The sequence below is a fragment of the Carcharodon carcharias genome, chromosome 5, assembly GCF_017639515.1.
Source record: "Carcharodon carcharias isolate sCarCar2 chromosome 5, sCarCar2.pri, whole genome shotgun sequence".
NCBI classification, from domain to species: Eukaryota; Metazoa; Chordata; class Chondrichthyes; order Lamniformes; family Lamnidae; genus Carcharodon; species Carcharodon carcharias.
In genome coordinates this window covers 51,614,279-51,639,867 of record NC_054471.1, presented here as the reverse complement: position 1 = coordinate 51,639,867, position 25,589 = coordinate 51,614,279, and the positions used below count along the sequence as shown (strand labels likewise).

The window sequence follows — 25,589 nt, the reverse complement described above, 5'->3', positions numbered from 1 at the left end:
CGCGAGCCGAAGAGGAGCGCGGGAGGGGCCGCGAGCCGAAGAGGAGCGCGAGGGGGGCCGCGAGCCGAAGAGGAGCGCGAGGGGGGCCGCGAGCCGAAGAGGAGCGCGAGGGGGGCCGCGAGCCGAAGAGGAGCGCGAGGGGGGCCGCGAGCCGAAGAGGAGCGCGAGGGGGGCCGCGAGCCGAAGAGGAGCGCGAGGGGGGCCGCGAGCCGAAGAGGAGCGCGAGGGGGGCCGCGAGCCGAAGAGGAGCGCGAGGGGGGCCGCGAGCCGAAGAGGAGCGCGAGGGGGGCCGCGAGCCGAAGAGGAGCGCGAGGGGGGCCGCGAGCCGAAGAGGAGCGCGAGGGGGGCCGCGAGCCGAAGAGGAGCGCGAGGGGGGCCGCGAGCCGAAGAGGAGCGCGAGGGGGGCCGCGAGCCGAAGAGGAGCGCGAGGGGGGCCGCGAGCCGAAGAGGAGCGCGAGGGGGGCCGGGAGCCGAAGAGGAGCGCGAGGGGGGCCGGGAGCCGAAGAGGAGCGCGAGGGGGGCCGGGAGCCGAAGAGGAGCGCGAGGGGGGCCGCGAGCCGAAGAGGAGCGCGAGGGGGGCCGCGAGCCGAAGAGGAGCGCGAGGGGGGCCGCGAGCCGAAGAGGAGCGCGAGGGGGGCCGGGAAAGAAGAGGAGCGCGAGGGGGGCCGGGAAAGAAGAGGAGCGCGAGGGGGGCCGGGAAAGAAGAGGAGCGCGAGGGGGGCCGGGAAAGAAGAGGAGCGCGAGGGGGGCCGGGAGCCGAAGAGCAGCGCGAGGGGGGCCGGGAGCCGAAGAGGAGCGCGAGGGGGGCCGGGGGCCGAAGAGGAGCGCGAGGGGGGCCGGGGGCCGAAGAGGAGCGCGAGGGGGGCCGCGAGCCGAAGAGGAGCGCGAGGGGGGCCGCGAGCCGAAGAGGAGCGCGAGGGGGGCCGCGAGCCGAAGAGGAGCGCGAGGGGGGCCGCGAGCCGAAGAGGAGCGCGAGGGGGGCCGCGAGCCGAAGAGGAGCGCGAGGGGGGCCGCGAGCCGAAGAGGAGCGCGAGGGGGGCCGCGAGCCGAAGAGGAGCGCGAGGGGGGCCGCGAGCCGAAGAGGAGCGCGAGGGGGGCCGCGAGCCGAAGAGGAGCGCGAGGGGGGCCGCGAGCCGAAGAGGAGCGCGAGGGGGGCCGCGAGCCGAAGAGGAGCGCGAGGGGGGCCGCGAGCCGAAGAGGAGCGCGAGGGGGGCCGCGAGCCGAAGAGGAGCGCGAGGGGGGCCGCGAGCCGAAGAGGAGCGCGAGGGGGGCCGCGAGCCGAAGAGGAGCGCGAGAGGGGCCGGGAGTCGAAGAGGAGCGCGAGAGGGGCCGGGAGTCGAAGAGGAGCGCGAGAGGGGCCAGGAGTCGAAGAGGAGCCAGGAGTTGAAGAGGAGTGCGAGCGGAGTCAGGAGTTGAAGAGAAGCTGGGAGAGCAGGGGTGATTGAGGGAGTTCGGTGAGGAGCGAACGAGGTGATTCTTTGAGTACCGTGAGTACGGCCGGGTAAGCATTTTCTACTTTTATTGCTTTAAATCTTTAAGGTCTTATTTTGTGGTTCATCGTTTGTAGGGGTTATATTCTGTAACAACGAGGAGCAGTGAAGAAGGGCCCGATATTAAGTATCTTCCAAAAGGTTTAATTTAATTTAAAGGAGTAAGTCATGGCAGGAGAACTCAAAGCCGTGGTGTGCTCCTCTTGTTCTATGTGGGTAGTCGGGCACATTTCCAGTGCCTGGAGCCAGCATGTGTGCGGGAACTGTCTTCAGCTGCAGCTCCTGGAAGCCGGGGTTTTGGAGCTAGAATGGCGGCTGGGGGCATTGTGAAGCATCGACAAGGTGGAGAGTATCGCGGATAGCACATATAGAGAGGTGGTCACACCGCAGGTTAAGAGTCCGCAGGCAGGAAGGGAATGGGTGACCGCCAGGCAAAGCAAGAGGACTAGGCAGGCAGTGCAGAAATCTCCTGTGGCTATTCCTCTGCAGAACAGAGAAACCACTTTGGATACTGCTGGGGGAAAGGTCTCTCAGGAGAAATCAGCAACAGCCAAGTTCATGCGGTTGGCTCTACTGCACAGGGGAGGAGTAAAAAGTGTGGGAATGCAATAGTTATAGGGGATTCAATTGTAAGGGGAATAGATAGGTGTTTCTGTGACAGCAAATGAGACTCCAGGATGGCACGTTGCCTCCCTGGTGCTAGAGTCAAGGATGTCATGGCTGCAGGGTGACCGGGGATGGGAACTGAACATCCGTGGTATTTAGTATTTCGGAAGGACAGACAAAAAAAGAAAAAGGCGGCGGAGTTGCATTGCTGGTTAAAGAGGAAATTAACGCAATAGTGAGGAAAGATATCAGCTCCAACAATGTGGAATCTGTATGGGTAGAGCTGAGAAACATTAAGGGGCAAAAAACTTTAGTGGGGGTTGTATATAGACCCCCAAACTGTAGTGGTGATGTTGGGAATGGCATTAAACAGGAAATTAGAGACGCATGCAATAAAGGAACATATGTAATTATGGGTGACTTTAACCTGCATATAGATTGGGCAAATCAAATTAGTAACAATACCGTAGAGGAGCAATTCCTGGAGTGTACTGGGGATGTTTTTCTGGACCAATACATTGAGGAACCAATGAGAGAACAGGCCATCAGGGACTGGGCATTATGTAATGAGAAAGGAATAATTGGCAATCTAGTTTTCCGAGGCCCCTTGCGGATGAGTGACCATAATATGATAGAATTCTTCATCAAGATGGTGAGTGACGTAGTTGATTCTGAGACTTGGGTCCTGAATCTTAATAAAGGAAACTACGATGGTATGAAGTGCAAGTTGGCTATGATGGATTGGGAAACGTTACTTAAAGGGATGATGATGGATAGGCAATGGCAAACCTTCAAAGAGTGCATGGGTGAACTGCAACAATTGTTTATTCCTGTCTGGCGCAAAGTATAACAGGAAAGGTGGCCAAACCATGGCTTACAAGGGAAACTACAGATAGTATTAGATGCAAAGAAGAGGCATACAAATTGGCCAGAAAAACAACAGACCTGAAGACTGGGAGCAGTTTAGAATTCAGCAAAGGAGGACCAAGGGATTAATTAAGAAGGGGAGAATAGAGTATGAGAGTAAGCTTGCAGGGAACATAAAAACTAACTGTAAAAGTTTCTATAGGTATGTGAAGAGAAAAAGATTTGGTAAAGACAAATGTAGCTCCCTTACAGTCAGAAACAGGGGAATTTATCATGGGGAACAATGAAGTTGCTGACCTACTAAATACATATTTGGTTCTGTCTTCACAAAGGAGGACACTAATAACATACCAGAAATGTTGGGGAACACAGGGTTTAGTGAAAGAGAGGAACTGAAAGAAATCAGTATTAGTAGGGAAATGGTGTTGGGGAAATTGATGGGATTGAAGGCCAATAAATCCCCAGGGCCTGATAATCTACATCCCAGAGTACTTAAGGAAGTGGCCCTAGAAATAGTGGATGCATTGGTGATCATCTTCCGAGATTCTATAGACGCTGGAACAGTTCCTACAGATTGGAGGGTAGCTAATGTAACCCCACTATTTAAAAAGGGAGGTAGAGAGAAAACTGGGAATTATAGACCAGTCAGCCTGACGTCGGTAGTGGGGAAAATTCTAGAGTCCATTATAAAAGATTTAAAAGCTGAGCACTTGGACAACAGTGGCAGAATTGGACAGAGTCAGCATGGATTTATGAAAGGGAAATCATGCTTGACAAATCTACTGGAATTTTTCGAGGATATAACTAGTAGAGTTGATGAGGGGGAGTCAGTGGGTGTGGTTTTTCGGCCTTTTTCAGAAGGCTTTCAACAAAGTCCCACATAAGAGATTGGCGAGTAAAATTAAAGTGCATGGGATCGGGGCAGTGTATTGAAATGGATAGAAAACTGGTTAGTAGACAGAAAACAAAGTGTAGGAATAAACGGGTCTTTTTCCTAATGGCAGGCAGTAACTTGTGGGGTACCGCAGGGATCGGTGCTAGGACCCCAGTTATTCACAATATATATTAATGACTTAGATGAGGGAATTAAATGTAATATCTCCAAATTTGCAGATGACACAAAGCAGTACAGGAGGGTGAGTTGCAAGGAGGATGCAGAGATGCTTCATTGTGATTTGAACAAGCTGAGTGAGTAGGCAAATGCATGGCAGATGTAATATAATGTGGATAAATGTGAGGTTATCCACTTTGGTAGCAAAAACAGGAAGGCAGATTATTATCTGAATGGCTATAAATTGAGAGAGGGGAATGTGCAATGAGACCTGGGTGTCCTTGCACACCAGTCACTGAAGGTAAGCATACAGGTGCAGCAGGTGGTAAAGAAGGCAAATGGCATGTTGTCCTTCATAGCCAGAGGATTCAAGTACAGGAACAGGGATGTCTTGCTGCAATTGTGCAGGGCCTTGGTGAGAGTACACCTGGAATATTGTGCGCAGTTTTGATCTCCTTATCTGAGGAAGGATGTACTTGCTATGGAGGGAGTGCAGCGAAGGTTTACCAGACTGATTCCTGGGATGGCAGGACTGACATATGAGGAGAAATTGAGTTGATTAGGATTATATTCGCTGGAGTTCAAAAGAATGAGGGAGGATATCATAGAAACCTATAAAATTCTAACAGGACTAGACAGGGTAGATGCAGGAAGGATGTTCCCAATGGTGGTCTAGTCCAGAACCAGGGGTCACAGTCTGAGGATATGGGGTAGACCATTTAGGACTGAGATGAAGAGAAATTTCTTCACTCAGAGAGTGGTGAGCTTGTGGAATTCGTTACCACAGAAAGTAGTTGAGACCAAAACATTGTATGTTTTCAAGGAGGAGTTAGATATAGCTCTTGGGGCGAATGGGATCATAGGGTATTGGGAGAAAGCGGGAGCACGCTATTGAGTTAGATGATCAGCCATGATCATAATGAATGGCGGAGCAGGCTTGAAGGGCCGAATGGCCTACTCCTGCTCCTAGTTTCTATGTTTCTAGAAACTGAACTGGGCTAGCCATATATATATTGTGACTAGAAGAGCAGGTCTGAGGCTGAGAATCCTGCGGCGAGTAACTCATCTCCTGAATCCCCGAAGCCTGTCCAGCATCTAGAAGGAAAAAGTCAGGATGTGATGGAATACTCTCCACTTGCTTGGATGAGTGCAGATCCAACAACACTCAAGAAATTTGACACCAACTAGGACAAAGCTTGCTTGATTGGCACCCCATTAACAAACATTCACTCCCTCTGCCACTGATGCACATAGGCAGCAGTGTGTACCATCTACAAGATGCACTGCAGGAACTCACCAAGGCTCCTTAGACAGCACCTTCCAAACCCACTATCACTACCATCTAGAAGGACAAGGGCAGCAGACACATGTGAAGACCACCACCTGGAAGTTCCCCTCCAAGCCACTCATCATCCTGACTTGGAAATATATCGCCATTTCTTCACTGTTGCTGGGTCAAAATCCTGGAACTCCCTCCCTAACAGCACTATGGGTGTGCCTACACCACATGTACCGCAGCGGTTCAAAAAGGCAGCTCATTACCACTTCTCAAGGGCAATTAGGGATGGGCAAAAAATGCTGACCTAGCCAGCGATTCCCACATCCCATGAATGAATTAAAAAAATTAGTTCATTCATATTTTGAATATGTTCTATAAGTACAGTTGACATAAAATAACAAGGCTGTTCCACTGAGGGGATTAATTTAATGGTTCCAGGAACAGTATCTGATCTATGCCTGTTACTTTTACGAGAAGCGACCATTATACACCTTCCTTTACCCATAAGTGAGGACTTAGATGTCCAAAGGAAATTCAGAATACCCCATAAATATAATTGACTACCAAGAACTTCAGTAAACCACTCACATAAATCAATTTGCTTTCCCATATTGAGTGCTGAACTTCCTCTTTTTGTTCAAGCTAATATAATGAGTCAGTTATGCTTAGTGAAAATGCAACTTTGCAGAGTGATCCATAATAAATTAGTTTAAAACACAATGACAGGCTCGAAATTCAAATAACCTGCTGATAAAAGCTGTTCATAGTAGACTTCATCCTAAATTCTAATTACTAGAATGGAAGAAGTGACAACTCAAAATTACACCTGCTGCTATCTTACCTTTATGCCACTCTCAGCACCTTCTTTACTCTTTACCACTACCATTAACATTCCTTTTGTCTTGTGTATGTGACATCTTTGTCAATCTATTCTTAGCTGTCATCTATCCCTGACCTTCTATTTTGTTCCACCTGCTCCACCCCCTCCTAAATAGCATAAAATCCATCATATTTCTACTTCCCTTTAGCTCTGAAGAAGTCATATGGACTCACAACGTTAACTTTGCTTCTCTCTCCATGGATGCTGCTAGACCTGCTGAGTTTTTCCAGCATTTTCTGTTTTCATTATCTTATAAAACATGCCCTTAGCTCTCTTGGTGAAGCTCCCAATCAACATAAACTTCAGTCCTAGACCCAAACGTTTTCACCTACTTCATCAATGACTTTTCCTCCATCATAAGGTCAGATTCACAATTCCTCGACTACTGAAGCAGTCTGTTTCCATTTGCAGCAAGACCTGGACAACATTCAGGCTTGGGCTGGTAAGTGGCAAGCAACATTTGTGTTACATTAGTGCAAGACAACGACCATCCCTGAAAAGAGAGAATGTAATCATCTCCCCATGACATTCAAAACCGGCAACCTCAGGGCCAAGGCTGATGGATTTTGGATCTTGCCAGATTTCAGGTTGGATAGTTTGGGCAGCTTGTGGATCAGGCTAAGCCAGGTTCGATGGGGTTAGGGTCACTCAAAGCGCAGGACTAAAACAGCGCACAAGTGGCAAAGCGGATAACTAGTTCGGCACCATACCACACGAATGTAGCGCCGCTTAGCTGAATTGTCCAGATAAGTTTTTTATTTTACTCAATTAAAATTGATGCATGGCACATTCTAAAAATTTCTGGTTTTTAGGCAGCCAGATTTGAGACACTGTACCTGTATTGTCACAGAATTCCACCACTATCAACATCCTGGGAGTTACCAATGACCAGAAACTGAATTTGACCAGCCATATAAATACTATGGCTACAATAGCAGGTCAGGGCTGGGAACTCTGCAACTCACTTTGACTCCCCAAAGCCTGTCCACCATCTACACGGTACAAGTCAGGGGCATGATGAAATCCTCTCCACTTGCCCGGATGAGTGCAGTGCTAACAATACTCAAGAAGTTCGACACCATACAGGACAAAGCAGCTCATTAGTCCACAATACTTGGTGGGGATGATAGATTCCTTTCTTAATAGAGCAATGAGAACCATGAACAAATTTACAGGTACAAAAACCCACTGCTGAGAGGTACAGGCAGTTAAAAATGATCCAAGGAATGCTAAATTTTGTATCAGTTTCAGCTAGGAGTTCAAAGCTGACTAAGGGGCCTAGTCAGCTGGTCAGTTTAGCTAGAAGATTATGTGTTCAAACCAGCCAGTTATCTAAGTATAGCCACAAATATTTTTAAGCAGTAATCACTAAATGTTTGCAGATCCAACACAACACCACTTTCCATCCTTATACCACCTAAAAATATCCCATGGTGTTTATAATAATAAAAGTAAGACAATAAGGTGTTCAATTCAGGAAAGGGCATGTCGCACTCAATAGTGCTCACATTAAGATGCTTAACTCTGGGTGCAACAGAGTGAACACTGACATCACAAAACTTGAATTTATAGGAATTACATGTAGCATGAATCTATTTTTAACTTCTGAGGGTTCTTAGAGGCCATGTTTTTTTTTATTCATTCACGGCATGTAGGCTTCCCTGGCTGGGCCAACAAATATTCCCTAATTGCCCTTCAGAAGGTGGTGGTGAGCTGCCTCCTTGTACTGTTGCAGTCCACGTGGTGTAGGAAGACCCACAGTTTTGTTATGGAATAAGCTCCAGGATTTTAACCCTGCAACAGTGAAGGAATGGTGATATTTTCCCAAGTCAGGATGGTGAGTGACTACAATGCCCTTAGACCTCAAAACCAACATCTGTGGCACACGTCATCCTTGTGAGGGCAATAGCATGCTTGCAGTGAATAGCTGACAGAAGTACACAAATTAAGCAGATCATGACATCAATTGGCACGCAACACTGCTTTTACAAAAGTGCTATCATTTTGAAGTTAAAAAAAATGGAGTTAATGCCATCTTTTCACCTTGCACAGCTGAACATGAAATGAGCAGCAGGAATGAACCACACCCCCACCAGCGCTGTTTAAAGAGATCAACTGCTCAAAGGTTAGTTGCTGGTTGATTTCTCCTGGCTGTTACTTCAATTCTGCCAAGTGTTTGGTATATTCTATAGTTTAATTTTTCACAAGTCTACAGGAAGTTGTGCGCAAGCGATAAAAATATTTTTGCTGACTTAAGGGCTTCTGCACCAGCCAGCTGCTTTCAAACATGATGTATTAGTGGGCATTCTCTTTTGATTATAGCAGGGAGAATGATAAGACATTGGGAGCAGTAGAAACTGCTGAGAGAGGGAGGAGGGCTCTTAACAAGCCATAGTCCTATAGGATCTTCAGGAAGTAACTTTCCTGCTTGAACCTAAGTGAAGAACAATGCATGTGATGTCCAACGTGTATGACATCAGTGCTTCAGTAAGGACATGCTCACTGAAATCTGCCACCTGTTGCAGCCATAACTGTAACCTCAAAGCAAGGAAAGGACTGCACTGTCCTTGGTCACAAAGGTGACAGTGAAAATTAATCTTTATACGTTGGGTTCCTGCCAGGCTAGAGCTGGAAGTGTTAGGAACAGTTTGTCATCAACTGTTAGGCAAGCCAGGTCTACTGTTGTTTAAGACCATAAGACATAGGAGCAGAAATTAGGCCGATCGGCCCATCGAGTCTGCTCAGCCATTCAATCATGGCTGATAAGTTTCTCAACCCCATTCTCCCGCCTTCTCTCCGTAACCTTTCATCCCCTTACCAGTCAAGAACCTATCTATCTCAGTCTTAAATACACCCAATGACCTGGCCTCCACAGCCTTCCGTGGCAATGAATTCCATCGACTCACCACTCTCTGGCTAAAGAAGTTTCTTCTCATCTCTGTTCTAAAATGTCTTCCCTTTGCTCTGAGGCTGTGCCCTCAGGTCCTAGTCTCTCCTACTAATGGAAACATCTTCCCCACGTCCACTCTATCCAGGCCTTTCAGTATTCTGTAAGTTTCAATCAGATCCCCTCTCATCCTTCTAAGCTCCATCGAGTATAGACCCAGAGTCCTCAAATGTTCCTCATATGTAAAGCCTTTCATTCCTGGGATCATCCCTGTGAACCTCCTCTGGACCCTCTCCAGGGCCAGCACATCCTTCCTAAAATATGGGGCTCAAAATTGCTCACAACATTCTAAATGTGGTCTAGCCAGAGCCTTATAAAGCCTCAGCAGCACATCCCTGCTTTTATATTCTAGTCCTCTTGAAATAAATGCCAACATTGCATTTGCCTTCCTAACTACCGACTCAACCTGCAAGTTAACCTTAAGAGAATCCTGGACTAGGACTTCCAAGTCCCTTTGCACTCCAGATTTCTGAATTCTCTCCCCATTTAGAAAATAGTCCATGCCTCTATTCTTCCTACCAAAGTGCATGACCTCACACTTCCCCATGTTGTAGTCCATCTGCCACTTCTTTGCCCATTCTCCTAATCTGTCCAAATCCTTCTGCAGCCTCCCCGCCTCCTCAATACTACCTGTCCCTCCACCTATCTTTGTATTATCTGCAAACTTAGCCAGGATGCCCTCAGTTCCTTCATCTAGATCACTAATGTATAAAGTGAAAAGTTGTGGTCCCAACACTGATCCCTGCGGAACTCCACTAGTCACCGGCCGCCATCCTGAGAAGGACCCCCTTATCCCCACTCTCTGCCTCCTGCCAGACAGCCAATCTTCTATCCATGCTAGTACCTTGCCTCTAACACCATGGGCTCTTATGTTACTGAGCAGCCTCCTGTGCGGCACTTTGTTAAAGGCCTTCTGGAAGTCCAAGTAGATAACATCCATTGGCTCTCCTTTGTCTAACCTCCTCAAAGAATTCTAACAGATTTGTCAGGCATGACCCCTTGATGAAACTATGCTGACTTTGCCCGATTTTACCATGCACTTCCAAGTATTCTGAAATCGCATCCTTAATAATGGACTCTAAAATCTTACCAACGACCGAGGTCAGGCTAATCGGCCTGTAATTTCCTGTCTTTTGCCTCACTCCCTTCTTAAATAGGGGGGTTACATTAGCGATTTTCCAGTCCTCTGGGACCCTCCCTGACTCCAGTGATTCCTGAAAGATCACCATTAACGCCTCCACTATCTCTTCAGCTATCTCCTTCAGAACTCTGGGGTGTAATCCATCTGGTCCAGGTGATTTATCCACCTTCAGACCTTTCAGTTTTCCTAGCACCTTCTCCTTGGTAATGGCCACCATACTCACCTCTGCCCCCCGACTCTCTTAAACTTTGTGGATGTCACTCGTGTCTTCCATTGTGAAGACTGAGGCAAAGTACCTATTCAGCTCCTCCGCCATTTCTTTGTTCCCCACTACTACTTCTCCAGCTTCATTTTCCAGCGGCCCAATGTCCACTTTTGCCTCTCTCTTACCCTTTATATATCTAAAAAAAACTCTTGCAATCTTCTTTTATATTACTGGCTAGTTTACCCTCATATTTAATCTTCTCCCTCCTTATCTCTTTTTTAGTTGTCCTCTGTTGGTCTTTGTAGGCTTCCCAATCCCCTGGTTTCCCACTGCTCTTCGCTGCATTGTATGCTTTCTCTTTAGCTTTTATGCTGTCCCTGACTTCCCTTGTCAGCCATGGTTGCCTCATCCTCCCTTTAGTACGCTTCTTCTTCCTAGGGATGAAGTTTTGCTGTGTTTCCCAAATTACTCCCAGAAACTCCTGCCATTGCTGTTCCACTGTCTTTCCTGCTAGGCTCATCTCCCAATCAATTCTGGCCAGCTCCTCCCTCATGCCTCTGTAGTTGCCTTTATTCAACTGCAATACCGTTACATCTGATTCCAGCTTTTTCCTCTCAAATTGCAGGGTAAATTCTATCATAGTATGGTCACTTTCTCCTAAGGGTTCCTTTACCTTAAGCTCCCTTATCAAATCTGCCTCATTACACACCACTAAATCTAGAATTGCCTGTTCCCTAGTGGGCTCCACCACAAGCTGCTCCAAAAAGCCATCTGTAGACAATCCACAAATTCCTTTTCTTGGATCCACTACCAACCTGATTTTCCCAGTCTACCTGCATATTGACATCCCCCATGATCACTGTAACCTTGCCTTTCTTACACACCTTTTCTATCTCCTGGTGTATCTTGTGCCCCACATCCTGACTACTGTTCGGAGGCCTGTACATAACTCCCATTATGGTTTTTTTAACCTTTGCTGTTCCTCAACTCTACCCACACAGATTCTACATCATCTGACCCTACATCACTTCTTGCTATTGATTTAATTTCATTTCTTACTAACAAAGCAACCCCACCCCCTCTGCCAACCTGCCTATCTTTTCGATAGGATGTATATCCTTGGATATTTAGCTTTCAGTCCTGATCCCCTTGCAGTCATGTCTCTGTAATGCCCACCACATCATACCTGCCAATTTCAATCTGCGCCACAAGCTCATATACCTTATTTCGTATACTGCATGCATTCAGTCCTGTATTTCCCGTCCCCTTTCTCATCGTCATCCCTTTATCTGATGTGCTTGAAGTTAGATTCCTAGCCATTTCCAAACACTCTGTCCTATTTTGTGTTCTGGAGACTCTAATAGCCTCTCCTGGGCTCTCCTTTCTTTTTAGTTTTTTTATAATTTTCCATGAAGTTGAATTCACCCCCCCACATGCTAACCTGCTGCTTTGTTTCCCATCAGTCATGCTTCTTGGAGTTCCCCCCCACCCCACACTTTCTAGTTTAAAGTCCTGTTGACCATCCTATTTACCCTTTTCACTAGAACATCGGTCCCAGATCGGTTCAGGTGGAGATCGTCCCAACAGTACAGATCCCTCCTGTTCCAATACTGATGCCAGTGCCCCACGAAATGGAACCCCTCTTTCCCGCACCACTCCTTTTTATCTTACTTAGCTGTCCTGATGAGTGCAAGGCAAAAATCTTTGATAGAATATCTTTTCTCAGGAATCACCGAAAGTCAGGAAGGCAAATGAAATGTTTTTCATTCTGAAGAAGAGTCATATGGACTCAAAACGCTATCTTTCTCTCCACAGATGTTGTCAGACCTGCTGAGATTTTCCAGCAATTTTTGTTTTTGTTTCAGATTTCCAGCACTTGCAGTATTTTGCTTTTATCTTATTGAAATGTTTTTGTTTATTGCAAGGGGAATGGAATATAAAATTAGGAAAGCTCTACGACAATTATACAGGGCATTGGTGAGATCACATCTAGAATACTGTGTACACTTTTGGTCTCCTTATTTAAGAAAGGTAATAATTGCATTATAAACAGTTCAGAGGAGGTTCACTCAACTGATTCTTGGGATGAAGGGGTTATCTTATGAACAAAGGTGGAGGCAGGGTCACTGAATAGGGGGCATAGTAGTATTGTCATTCAACTGGCATTCCAGAGATTCAGGGTAATGCTCTGGGGACCTGGGTTCGAATCCCACCATGGTAGATGGTGAAATTTGTATTCAATAAAAATCTGGAATTAAAAGTCCGATGATCACCACAAAACCATTGCCGATTGTCATTAAAAAATAAACATCTGGTTCATTTAGGGAAGGGAATCTGCTGACCTTACCTTAAAGCACAAGGGATTGGGGCTAGTTTATTGAGATGGATAGAAAACTGGTTGGCCGACAGGAAACAAAGAGTAAGAATAAACGGGTCTTTTTCTGAATGGCAGGCAGTGACTAGTGGGGTACCTCAGGGATCGGTGCTGGGTCCCCAGCTATTCATAATACATATTAATAATTTAGATGAGGGAGCTAAATGTAATATCTCCAAATTTGCAGATGACACAAAGCTGAACCACCTGTGGTGCCACAAACTTGGTTCTTGCTGCAGTCCTCTGAGGAAACATCTTGCTCACCAGTATCCAAAATTGAAAAGCGATCAGAGAGCAAGATAGCCTTAGGGGATCCCTACACTACTTGCCTGTTTCTCTTGGATACTCTGGCAGTCATCCATTCCCTGTCAGTGTACTTCTTAGCCTCCTCTCTAAATCATCTCTCTAAAAGTGCGATCCACATAACCCTCAGCCTTGTGGATACAACACAGCGACTCCAACTGCCGCTCAAGCTCCGCAACTTGGAGCTCAAGTTCCTGCAACTGATGACACTTCCTGCAGATGTAATCATCGAGGGCACTTTGTGCCTGCACGACTTCCAACATGCCACAAGATGCACATTCCACATGGCTGAGCTGCACTGACATACCTTATACTTTATATAAAGTGTTTACTACAGTATTTACTAATTTATTTTAATTATTTTAATTAAGAGCTATTCCTATGTCTACTACAATTTACTGTGTTTATCTCTGTCTTGCTCCTTCTTGCGCTCTTTTAACTCTCCAGCTCCGCAATCAGTCTTGCCCCTTTCATGCTCTTTTAACTCTCTGGCTCCGCTGTCAGTCTCAGATATTTAAAAAGAGAGCAGGTAGGCCAAATAATTATGGGCCAGTCAGTTTGACCTCAGTCATGGGTAAATTATTGGAATCAATTCTGAGGGATAGGATAAATTGTCACTTAGAAAGGTAGGGATTAATCAAAGATAGTCAGCATGGATTTGTTAAGGGGAGGTCATATCTTACTAAATACTGAAATTATTTGAGGAAGTAACATGGAGGATTGACGAGGGTAGTGCAGTTGATATGGTCTACATGGATTTTAGGAAGCCTTTTGACAAGGTGTCACATGATAGACTGATTAAAAATATCAAAGCCCATTGGATCCAAGGGAATGTAGCAAACTGGACACAAAATTGGCTCAGTGGCAGGAAACAAAGGGTAGCTATTGATGGATGTTTGTTTGATTGTTCCCAGTGGGATTCTGCAAGGCTCAGTACCAGGTGCCCTGCTTTTTGTGGTATCCATTAATTATTTGGACGTAAATGCAGGGGATATGATCAAGAAGTTTGCAGATGATACAAAAATTGACTGTGCGGTAAGTAGCCAGGAAGATTGCTGTAGAATGCAATGGACTGACCAGATGGGCAGAAAAGCAGCAAATAGAATTCAGAGATGTTTGAGGTCATGCACTTGGGGAGGTCAAACAAGGCAAACAATTACACAATAAATAGGAAGATACAGAGAAGAGTAGAGGAAGTGAGAGACTTTGGAGCAAATGTTCACAGATCCCTGAAGGTAGCAGGACAGGTTCATAAGGTGGTAAAGGCGGCACTTGGAATCCTTTATTAGCCAAGGCATAGAATGTAAGAGCAGGGAGGTTTTTTTGGATCTATATGAAACATTAGTTAGACCACAACTTGAGAGTACTGTCTGCAGTTCTGGTCAAGTCATTACAGACAGTACAGAGATTTACAAGGATGGTGCCAGGGCTGGAAAATCGCAGCCATGTGGAAAGATTGGATAGGCTGGAGTTATTCTCCTTGGAAGTGGGGAGGCTGAGGGGAGATTTGATTGAGATGAACAAAATTGTGAGAAGCCTTGATAGAATGGGTGGGAAGGGCCTACTTAATTTAGCAGACAGGTCAGTGACTAGGAAGCATAGATTTAAAGTGATTGAAAGATTAGAGGGGGTATGAGGAAAAATCATTTCAGAGGGCTGTTTGGGTCCGGAACTCACTGGCTGAAAGGGTAGTAGAGGCAGAAGCCCTCAACTCATTGAAAAGGTGTCTGGATATGCACCTTAAATGCAGTAAACTGCAGGGTAAAGGACCAAATGTTGGAAAGTGAGATTGGGCTGGGTGGCTGGTTTTTCCACTGGCACAGACACGATGAGCCAAGTGACCTCTTTCTGTGCATAAACTTTCTATGATTCTATGAAACAGCTGAAGATGGTCAAGCCTAAGGCACTACCCTGAGAAAATCCTGCAGTGTTGTCCTGAGACTGAGATGATTGACGTCCAATAGCCACAACCATCTTCCTTTGCGTTAGGTACGACTCCAACCAGTGGAGAGTTTTCTGCCTGCTTCCCATTGACTACAGTTTTGCTAGGGCTCCCTGATGCCACACTGGGTCAAATGCTGCCTTGATGTCAAGGGCAGTCACTCTCACCTCTTGAGCTCAGCTCTTTTGTCCATGTTTGGACTAAGGCTGTAATTAGGTCAGGAACTCAGTGGCCCTGAGCAGTCAGCAGGTGATAGATGAGTAAGTGCCACTCGACAGCACTGTCAACGACACTTTCCATTAGTTTGTTGATGATCAAGAGTAGATTGATGAGGAAATAATTGGCCAGGTTGGATTTGTCCTACTTTTTGTGGACATTTGCCAACATTGATTAGCACTATTGCCAAATCCTGTGCTTTATATTTGGGGATGAACAGCTCAGTAGTTGGCAGCTGTTCTAAAAGCCTTGTCTTCTGACATTTGACCGATTCTAAAAATATAGCTATACTCCAGCCCACTAACAATTAGTTTTTCTTTAAACTTTCCTGAAAAAAAAAACTTATGCTCAAGCTACTGTTGACTCCAACATGAGAGTAATCGTGTAGTTATTTCTGAAATCATCATTCTAAACTTCAAACTATTCCAATAAAGTGTCTTTCACTGTTTCAGTCATTAGGAGTACATTTGTTGCATTCTATTCTACAAAATGCTACACATCAATGATATAAACAGAAAGTATATAATTGTAGTAACGTATTAACAATTTTACTATATGTTTGAAAATTATTTTGCTGGTAAATAATTATATACTACTAGGTCAGTGATATGTATGTCCTATTTTTATCTGGTAATTGCTTAAAACTTTACCCATAATCTTTAACTTGGGAGCACAGGTGTCAATTACCACCCCCACAATGCATTGTGCACTCTCTCTTCTCTGCAAGCGCTGAAATATCACACAGAGAAGAAATAACTCATAGTATCATGCACCAATTTTTATGTCCCCCAAACAACAAACAAGGGTATTACCAGATGCTGCGAATTAAGGATCAGAAAGCTGCCAGCTTGCTCAGAAGGTGAGCTATAACTATAAATAAAGGACATTGAATCATCAAGATTAAGCTATCGGCGGAATTTTCCACACCCGCCCGCTGCCAAGATCTTCTGGTTCCGCCGCAAGTCAAATGACTTCTGGATGGGGAACCACCTCGCCCGCGGTGGGTCCTGCCCACAACAGAGCCATAAAATCCTGGCCAATATATTAAATGCAGAGCAAAAGTTGGTGTGTATTTCCAAATACAACCTGGTTAACCAGACAATAGTACAGCACAGCAGGAGGCTAGTCAGCTCATCAAGTCTGTACTGACATTAAGTGGAGATCCAATTAAATAATTATTTTGATTTGTTCAAAGCCATTGAAAATGATCTTTTACAAATTATCAATTGCCAAATAAAAATCATAAGAGTGGCATGCACCAAATGTAACAGTACTTGCTACGTCAAAAGAAATTTTGATTAGAAGTCGAAATAAAATAGTAGTTCCTTTATATTACTGTCCTACCACTCTAAAGCAAGACAACTCCAAAAGGAAAACAATTATGGGAAAAACAGAGAATTTGTTTACGAGATAAAAGCATGCATACAATGATACAGCTATTATACAGTGAAGGCTGTCACCTGATATATCCTGAAAGGAACATATCTGAAACCTCCTTCCTCTGTTGGATACTCCATAAGTTTTCGATTGATGGCCCAAAACTGGTCAAACTTGTCTGTACAAAGAAAAATTAAATTTTAATATCTGTTTCAACATTTAAATTACAATCAAAACTAATTTCGTCTGTTCAAATTTAGACAGGAACTGCTTGGTTGACTTCATTTATTGTTTGATTGAACTCCAGCACCCACGCAGCAGTGATTCTCAACTCTTAAAGGTCAGTTTCACTATTTGTTACATTAATTGCACAGCCGTGTACAATCATCAGCAGGGTAAAGGGGCTGAGAAATGATTATGGCTCAAGCAATCAGGTTGTACATCTTAGAAGTAACGTTGCCTCATTGCAAAGTTTCTTTGCATTTAATTACTTTGAACTTTCCCTCAAGGTATTGGCCAGTTAATCAGCTTTAAATGCCTCAAGTAAAAAGTCTTACATTGGTCCAAATATTGCTTCCAATATATTGCATGGTGTAGTACTTAAACTACCTAGATCAGAAGGTTTAAGATTCCATTCCTGTAGTGTATGGAGTTAGCTGATTTCAGCCTAGTTGATACTGGGACACACAATTGGCGTCAGTGCCCACAGGATGATGAGGTGAGACAAAAAGAATATGCAGCCCCCAAGAATCCAGGTCCACTTCAACATCCGTGACAAATGGATGTGCATGTAGGAATCACTCAGAAACACTAACAGGTTCAACAGTGATGGTCCCTACAGACATTCACCACTTAGTATGACATGTATCACAGGGTGACCTATACCCAGGGGACCATTACTTAGTATGAATTACCTACTCAGGAGGATAGAGGGAGAAAAGTAGAGAAAAATGCAAGGAGATTCTACTCCCAATCTGTGCCTGCTCTCCTCCACCTACAAAGATCAATGGTGTTTAACTTTTCAAAGTGTAGCTCTTTGTGGAATGCATCACACAAAGATTTATAGTTAGTTTGAATTATTGATTTTCTTCGTGATCAAGTTATTTTTAGCTTTCATCAATGGGCATTATCTACACATGATTACCAGCAGGCTATTCAACCACGGGACATCATGGATCATGGCCAAGGCAAAACCTGCCTTCACTTCACATTCATGTACACACAAGTTCAGCAGGGATCAATGTACAATGGGCAGGAATTAAATGACTAATCTAAACTTCCTGCATCAAAAGTTAAAAGAAGAGTATAGATTGGTGTCTTGTCAGTTATTATATTGCATGCTGCTTAGTAAACAAGGTCATGCTGCAGATGGATGAAGATGCAGGCTGCTCACTCATCTGCAAAATGGCAGAATAATGTAACAATGGAACTGCTATTTTAATTCTAATACCAATAGCAATATTTAGGCATGCAGTGCATTTACAATTCAAACTAACTGCTAGGTTACCATTATGCATCTATCACTTCACTTGGAGGGTTTGAAATAATACATTAATTGAAGAATTTGTGAAGTATTAAAAATTATTCTTGGAGAGAGGAAAGCAAAATCGAATCATGTATTGTACAGTTTTACTTGATACTGAACAACTTCAGTTAACATATTTTGGGGCCATTACTCTCAGGGTATATTCCTTTCTTTCCTCCACCTTAATAAATACGAAGAAAGCAAGCAATAAGTAGAATGGCACCTTTAAGTGATCCATTTTAAAATATTGGAGACAAAGCAATTAATGATTTCCTTGCTGAACAATTGTTCATTCCCACACAATTATTCAAAAACAGATCAATATGTTAACCATTGCACAACTGCAATTGTTCTTCATTTTTCACATATCCATTTGATCAAATAGGTCATTGTTGCCGTAATAGGGTCATGAGAAATCAAAGCAGAGAGGTCACTGGTGGCAATTTGCTATCCTTTCAGGACTTTTTCTAAATAAAAAGCCAATCACTGAAACTGTATTATCATGCAGTACGGAAAAGGTCTCAAGCTGTATAACTATATAATTAATTTTAATGTACTTGGGACAAAATAAGGGGTTAGATGCTGTACAACTCTTAACATGCATTGTGGAAGGGGAATTCAGTAACATCCTGCGCTACCTTTGCAAACACCCAAATAACTTTGAGATAAGCATCCTGTTTTGAAAATGAATCATGAAGATGAAAGGGAATTTGATGGCCTGTTGGTGTTATTTCCCTCCAGTACCATAAACAAGACAAAAAAGATTTATTCCCAAGAGAAAAATAGAAAGGAAAATGATATAACATTGTAAGAGGATGAAAGTAAAATCAGTGCCTCAAATTTCCCATGGGAAAACCGAAACGAAAAGGTGTTTAATATGTTGAAGGAAATGGTTAAAATACAAGAATGTCAATGACACAAGCTTTAAAAAGCATAGCAGACATTTATTTAAACCAAACAGATCCATCCTTTTCAAAGCCAAACCAGTTTGTTGGTTTTTGTATTTTTCAGAATATTTCTTTAGTATGATGTAGGGTGCCTATGTTGAACACTATGGACTGAATATGGACTGAATCTACAGAGGAGTGGCAATGGGTAGGCTGCAGGATGGGTTGGTGACAGGCTGTCCTGGGTGGTGAGGTCGGATTGAGGGGAGTCAAAGGGTAAATGGAGAGGTGGAGGGTCATGCAGGTGTAGTGGGGGGGGAGAGATTCTGTGGGAAGTTGGGGCAGGCGGGGGTAGGTGTGTGGTCGGTTGTACAGTTACCCAGGAGTTAAACATAGTTTTATTCTGTCTAAAATTTCCTGGGTAACTATCCAGGTAAGTAAGTCTCCAATTCTAACTAGAGATGAAGACTTCTTCAGAACGTTCCAGGGTGCTGGGGGATTGCCCATGGGAAGCTGAAACTTCCCAGATAATTCCTGCAGATTCGTTACGTTGGAACTTTCGAGGGGTCCCGTATTACATCCTCTGGGTTAGATCCGGTCTCCGTCCATCCAGAGATTGGAAGGTCTGGGCCTATATTACCATCACCGAATCCCCTGCCATCAACATTCTGGGGGCTTACCATTGACCAGAAATTAAACCAGATCAGCCATATAAATACTGTGGCTACCAGAGGCTGGTTGTTCGACAGCAAGTAATTCACCTGCTGGCTCCCCAAAGCCTGTATACCAGCTAGAAGGCACAAGTCAAAGGTGCGATGGAATATCAAACCTGCCTGGACGAGTGCAGCTTCAACAACACACAAGAAATTCGACACCATCCAGGACAAAGCAGGGTGTTTGACCAACACCCCCTCAGACATTCACTCCACCGCCACACAGTGGCAGTGCTGTACACCAGATACAAGAGGCATTGCTGTAACTCACCAAGGTTTCTTCATTAGTGACTTCCAGACCCTAGAACTCTATCACTGAGAAGAACGAGGGCAGCAGATGTATGAGAACACCACCATCTGCAAGCATCCTGCCAAGTCACACATCATCCTCACTTGTCACTTCATCACTGACTCTGGTTCAAAATCCTGGCAGTCCTTTCCTAACAGCACTCTGGGTGTAACTACACAAGGACTACAACAATTCAAGGCGGCAGCTCACCACTTAAGGGTAATTAGGGATGGGCAATAAATGCTAGCATTGCCAGCGATGTCCACATCCCATAAAAAAATTTAAGAAAAACTCCCAAACCAGCAACCTTTACCATCTAAAAGCAAGTGCATGGGAACACCACCACCACCTGCAAATTTCCCTCCAAGTCATCCACCACTCTAAATTGGAACTATATTGTTGCCTCACTGTCATTTGGTCAAGGTTCTGGAAGTCCCCCACTAACAGCATTGTGGATGTAACTACACCACATGGTCTGCCGCAGTTCAAAAAGGCAGTTCACCACCATCTTCTGCCGGTCGATTCGGGATAGGCAATGAATGCCAGCGACATCCCAAGAACGAAGTTTAAAAAATTGAAACATGGTATTCAAAAGGCAAGTCTACAGCAGAATGGATTTACCATGCTCCATTCTATACTATTAAAAACATTTTAAAAAAACTTTCATTTTAATTTATGCTGATTTAGAATCATCTAACTGACCTTGGGAAACAGTCGGCAAATGTTAACCATTCCAGGCATTGATCACGTTTTGTGAGAAAATGTGCTTCCTGTCTACCTACGTCCTCTTGTCTTTTTATCATGGGCTATTTTGAAATAGTGCTCCAGATTAACTTTTCTATTCCATTTAGTACTCATGTACCTCTACAATATACCATCCTGGTTGTTTCCCTTCAAGGGTTAATGTAGACAAGAAAGAGGTATAGTCAAGACCTTTTGACCTCAACTTGCAAGAAATAAATGGAAGAGAAAGCTTGTAGTTAGAAAGATGAGTGGATTAACATTATTACTGTTCTGACAGATTTTAAGTATTTAATTATTGGTGCAGAGAGAGAAGACACAATAAAATGTGTCTTTAAGGGGCGACAGTGACGTAGTGGTAACATCACTGAACTATTAATCCAGAGGCCCAGGCTAATGCCCTCACCACAGCACCTGGTGGAATTTAAATTCAATGAATAGTTCTGAAATATAAAGCCAGCCTCAGTAAAAGTGACCATGATATTGTCATCAATTACTGTAAAAACCCATCTGGTTCACTAATGTCCTTTAGGGGAAGAAATCTGGCATCCTTATCTGGTCTTTTTAAAAAATTAATTTACAGAATGTAAATTAACGTAAGGGCCAGCATTTACTGCCTGCCCATCCCTAATTGCCCTTGAGAAGGTGGTGGTAAACTGACTTCAGTGAAGGAAGTGATATATTTCCAAGTCAGGGTGATGAGTGGCTTGAGGGGAACTTCTAGGTGGTTGGGTTTCCATGTGTCTGCTGTCCTTGTCCTTCTAGATGGTAGCGGTTGTGGGTTTGGAAGATGTTGCCTAAGGAGTCTTGGTGAGCTTCTGCAGTGCATCTTGTGGATGGTACACACTGCTGCCACTGTTCCTCGGTGGTGGAGGGAGTGAATGTTTGTGGAAGGGGTGCCAATCAAGTGGGCTGCTTTGACTTTGATGGTGTCAAGCTTCTTGAGTTGGAGCTGTACTCATCCAGACAAGTGGAGAGTATTCCATCACACTCCTGACTTGTGCCTTATAGATGGCGGACAGGCTTTGGGGAGTCAGGGGGTGAGTTACTCACTGCAGAATTTCTAGTCTCTGATCTGCCCCTGTAGCCACAGTATTTATATGGCTAGTCCAGTTTGGTTTCTGGTCAATGGAAAGCCCCCGTATGTTGATGTCTGGCTTACAGATCTACAATCTGGACTCCAAATCCACAGAAATGGGCTGATTCTTAACTGACCTCTACATGGCTGAGCAAGTCACTCATTTCAAGGGCAATTAAGAATGGGCATCAAATTAGGAATGGGCAAACGTTGGCCTTGCCAGCTATGCCCACATCCCATAGAAAAGTTAAAGCACAGAAGGAAGCCATTCAGCCCATCTTGTCCATGCCAGCCTGAGGACACCCTTTCTAATCCCACCTTCCTGCACCCGGCCCATAGCCCTGCAGCTTACAGGTGCAGATCCAGGTACTTTTTAAAAAGAGTTTAGAGTTTCTGCCTCTACCATCAACTTGGGCAGTGAATTCCAGACACCCACTACACTCTGCTTAAAAAAGTTCTTCCTCAGGTCCCCCTACACCTTCTGCCACTTATCTGTCTTTGTGCTTCTAGATGGTAGCGGTTGTGGGTTTGGAAGATGTTGCCTAAGGAGTCTTGGTGAGCTTCTGCAGCACATCTTGTGGATGGTACACACTGCTGCCACTGTTCCTCGGTGGTGGAGGGAGTGAATGTTTGTGGAAGGGGTGCCCCTACACCTTCTGGTACTTATCTTGAATCTATGTCCCTTGGTTCCAGAATTCTCCACCAAGGGAAACAATTTTATCATGTCCACTCTATCTATTCTCCTCATAATTTTGTACACCTCAATCAAGTCATCTCTCAGCCTTCTTTGTTCTGAAGAAAATAACCCCAACCTATCCAATCTCTCCTCGTAGCTACACTTTTGTAACCCTGACAACATCCTTGTAAACCTCCTCTGCACTCTCTCCAGAGTTATTACATCCTTCCTGTAATGTGGTGACCAGAACTGCACACAATACTCCAGTTGTGGCCTCACCAGTGTTTTATACAATTCCAACATTATATCCTTACTTTTATATTCTATACCTCTGCCAACGAAGGAGAGCATTCCATATGCTTTCTTTGCAACCTTGTCCACTTGAACTGCTGCCTTCATGGACCTGTGTACTTGTATGCCAAGATCTCTCACTTCATCTACCCCTCTTAGTATATTTCCATTTATTGTGTAATCCCTGTAACTGTTTGACCTCCCTAAATGTATGACCTCACACTTCTCCATCTGCCACTTTACAGCCCGCTCCACCAACCCATCTATATCGTTTTGGAGATTATGGCTATCCTCTTACACTACGCGGCCAAACTTTGTGTCATCTGCAAACTTCCCAATCGTGCCTCCCAAGTTCAAGTCCAAATCATTAACATATAAACACAAACAGCAAGGGACCCAATACCGAGCCCTGTGGAACAACACTTGAAACAACTTTCCATTACCCTTTGTTTCCTGTTACAAAGCCAACCTTTTATCCAGTTTGCCACATTACCCTGAATCTCATGGGCTTTTGCTTACCATAAAAGAATAAAGAAAAAAAAACAAGTCTTCTTCCACAAGCATTATGTTATTAGGCTACAAGGGCAGAGGCATTGCTAGATTTGGTTATGAGTAACGAAACAGACTAGAGATAAGCACCTTGGGTTAGTGACTACAATATGCTAACGGTTAAGATCCAACGAGAAAGAGAACAAGTCAGTACAAAAACTAGAATACCAGATTGCTTTAAGACACATTTTAGAAAGAGGAGGAAGAGCTTGCTAAAGTGCAGTGAGGAGAAATATGGCATGCAGGACTATGGAATCCTTTTTAAAAAGAGATTACAAAGCTACAGAAAAAGGATATTCTATTAAGAAGTAAACGAGTAAACGAGGGCTCTAATGATTTTGGGGTTTGCCTGAGGACTGCAGCATAGCCAACGTAAAATTGATTTTTAAAATGAGGGGTTCAGCTGATCCAAATAATTTCAGGCTACTTAACTCAATGTACAGGTAGGTGAAAAAAACTGAATTTATTGTAAATTCGTTCTTGGGATATAATTGCCTGTCTGCAGTATTGCGCTTCATGCTTAATAGGGACAGAGATTTTAGAGCAGGTACACAGTAGGTTCATTAGGATGCTGCCTGATGTGAGAAAATACAAATACAAAAAGGACTTTAAAAAAAGTGGAATTGTTAAAGGGCAATACGATAGATATTTTTAAATGACAAGATGGAAAAGGGTAGGTGGAAGCATACTGAACCCAGGGATCAGAAGCATGTGTCATAGAAAGAAGGTTAAGTGCAAGATAGTTAGAACTGAAGGTAGGAGAATTGTCTTTACAAAATTGTGAGGATATGAATTCACTTCCAGGATTAATGGTTGACCAAGTTCTGGTCATCTTCCCTATTGTCCCATCAATGTGGCTCAGTGTCAATTTTTTTTTTTGCCTTTGTGAAGCGCCTTGGTATGCTTTATTCTTGTCTGTTTTGTCAGACTCTACTATTCTTCACCCAGTTTAGCTTCATCAGCAAATCTGGTCAATTTGAACTGAGTTTCAGGTTTCTGAATTTAGACCAGTCAAGTAGATTAGAAGTATTAGGATCCCTAGGACGGTGAATTCTGTTCAGTGCAATTCCCTTTGCTCACCTAGCTAATACCCAATGTTTTTTTACTTTCAGACCATTCCTTAACCATTTCCAAATTTTACTTAGCATACTAGTAATCGTATATACGTTTATCAGTTTTAATTAAATATCATTACCATGTGACACAGGCGAACCTTTTGCAATTTATGATAATGAAGTAGTTACCAGATTTATTTTGTCACCTTTTTGAAAAGAGTCAGCCTCTTTCCAATCTGGGAGGGCTTCTGCATTCGCTGACTCATTTAATACAGCCAGCCCTTCATAGATTTTGCTCCCAAACACTATATATTGACTGTGCTTCTAGATTTATTAGTTGAACCTAGAGATACTCCAGGGAAGCAATACTGCAGTCCGTTTAGTTGTAGAATCTCACTTGATGAAAGGCACGTCTGCACTTTCAGGAAGGAATACTTTCAGGAAGTCATCCTCAGTATATTTACTCTTTTAAGTTTCAGTCCCAACTGCAAGCTGAATGAAAGTTTTCTGAAGACTAGAGGGAGTTATTTAATTGTATTTGTAGCCTTACAGCAAATTATTTTCAAATGCATCATTTAATAATTATTTTCAGTGGCTTTAGCCTTTGTTGTGCCCATAGTCACAGTTGATACTTTTAACACATGTATCAAATTTACTTTTTCTAGTGAACTGAGTACTTGTGGTACATTAAACTTGATGAATTTGACAATTGTGGAACTATTCACCTTTACCAGTTACCAGTGTAAAATAAGTTCAGAGAAGAATGGAATACTTAAGGGACTGCGCATAATCCTATATTCTCGCTTCTTGCTAAATTCTAAGTTAGGCTTTGCTGAAACGAAGAACCGATGTAAAGTCACCAGAAGTAACAAATGTTCAATTAGCTTCAAAATTCATAACAAGAAATACCAACTTTCACATACACACTATATACACATCAGGTTAAAATGCTGTTGCAACAGAGGAAGTTCAGCAGCAAAAGCAGCTTGTACAATTGAAAGCAAGGGCAATATAGCCTGGTAAACCAAAGTTAAACCTGCACCAAATGCATTTATTACATTTACTTGGCCGTTGATACAATTAAAATAAGAAACCTGGGGTTCCATA

At 43.9% G+C, this 25,589-nt stretch overlaps 1 protein-coding gene across 3 annotated transcripts in view; it reads right to left on the bottom strand.

Moving 5' to 3' along the window:
* Positions 1–25,589, bottom strand: part of atg5 (ATG5 autophagy related 5 homolog (S. cerevisiae)) — a 207,221-nt gene that overhangs the window by 84,774 nt on the left and 96,858 nt on the right. For all 3 annotated transcript variants that reach the window (XM_041188010.1, XM_041188009.1, XM_041188011.1), the window contains exon 6: positions 16,762–16,856. In XM_041188010.1, coding sequence (XP_041043944.1) covers positions 16,762–16,856 — 95 coding nt within the window. The remainder of the gene's footprint in view (positions 1–16,761; positions 16,857–25,589) is intronic.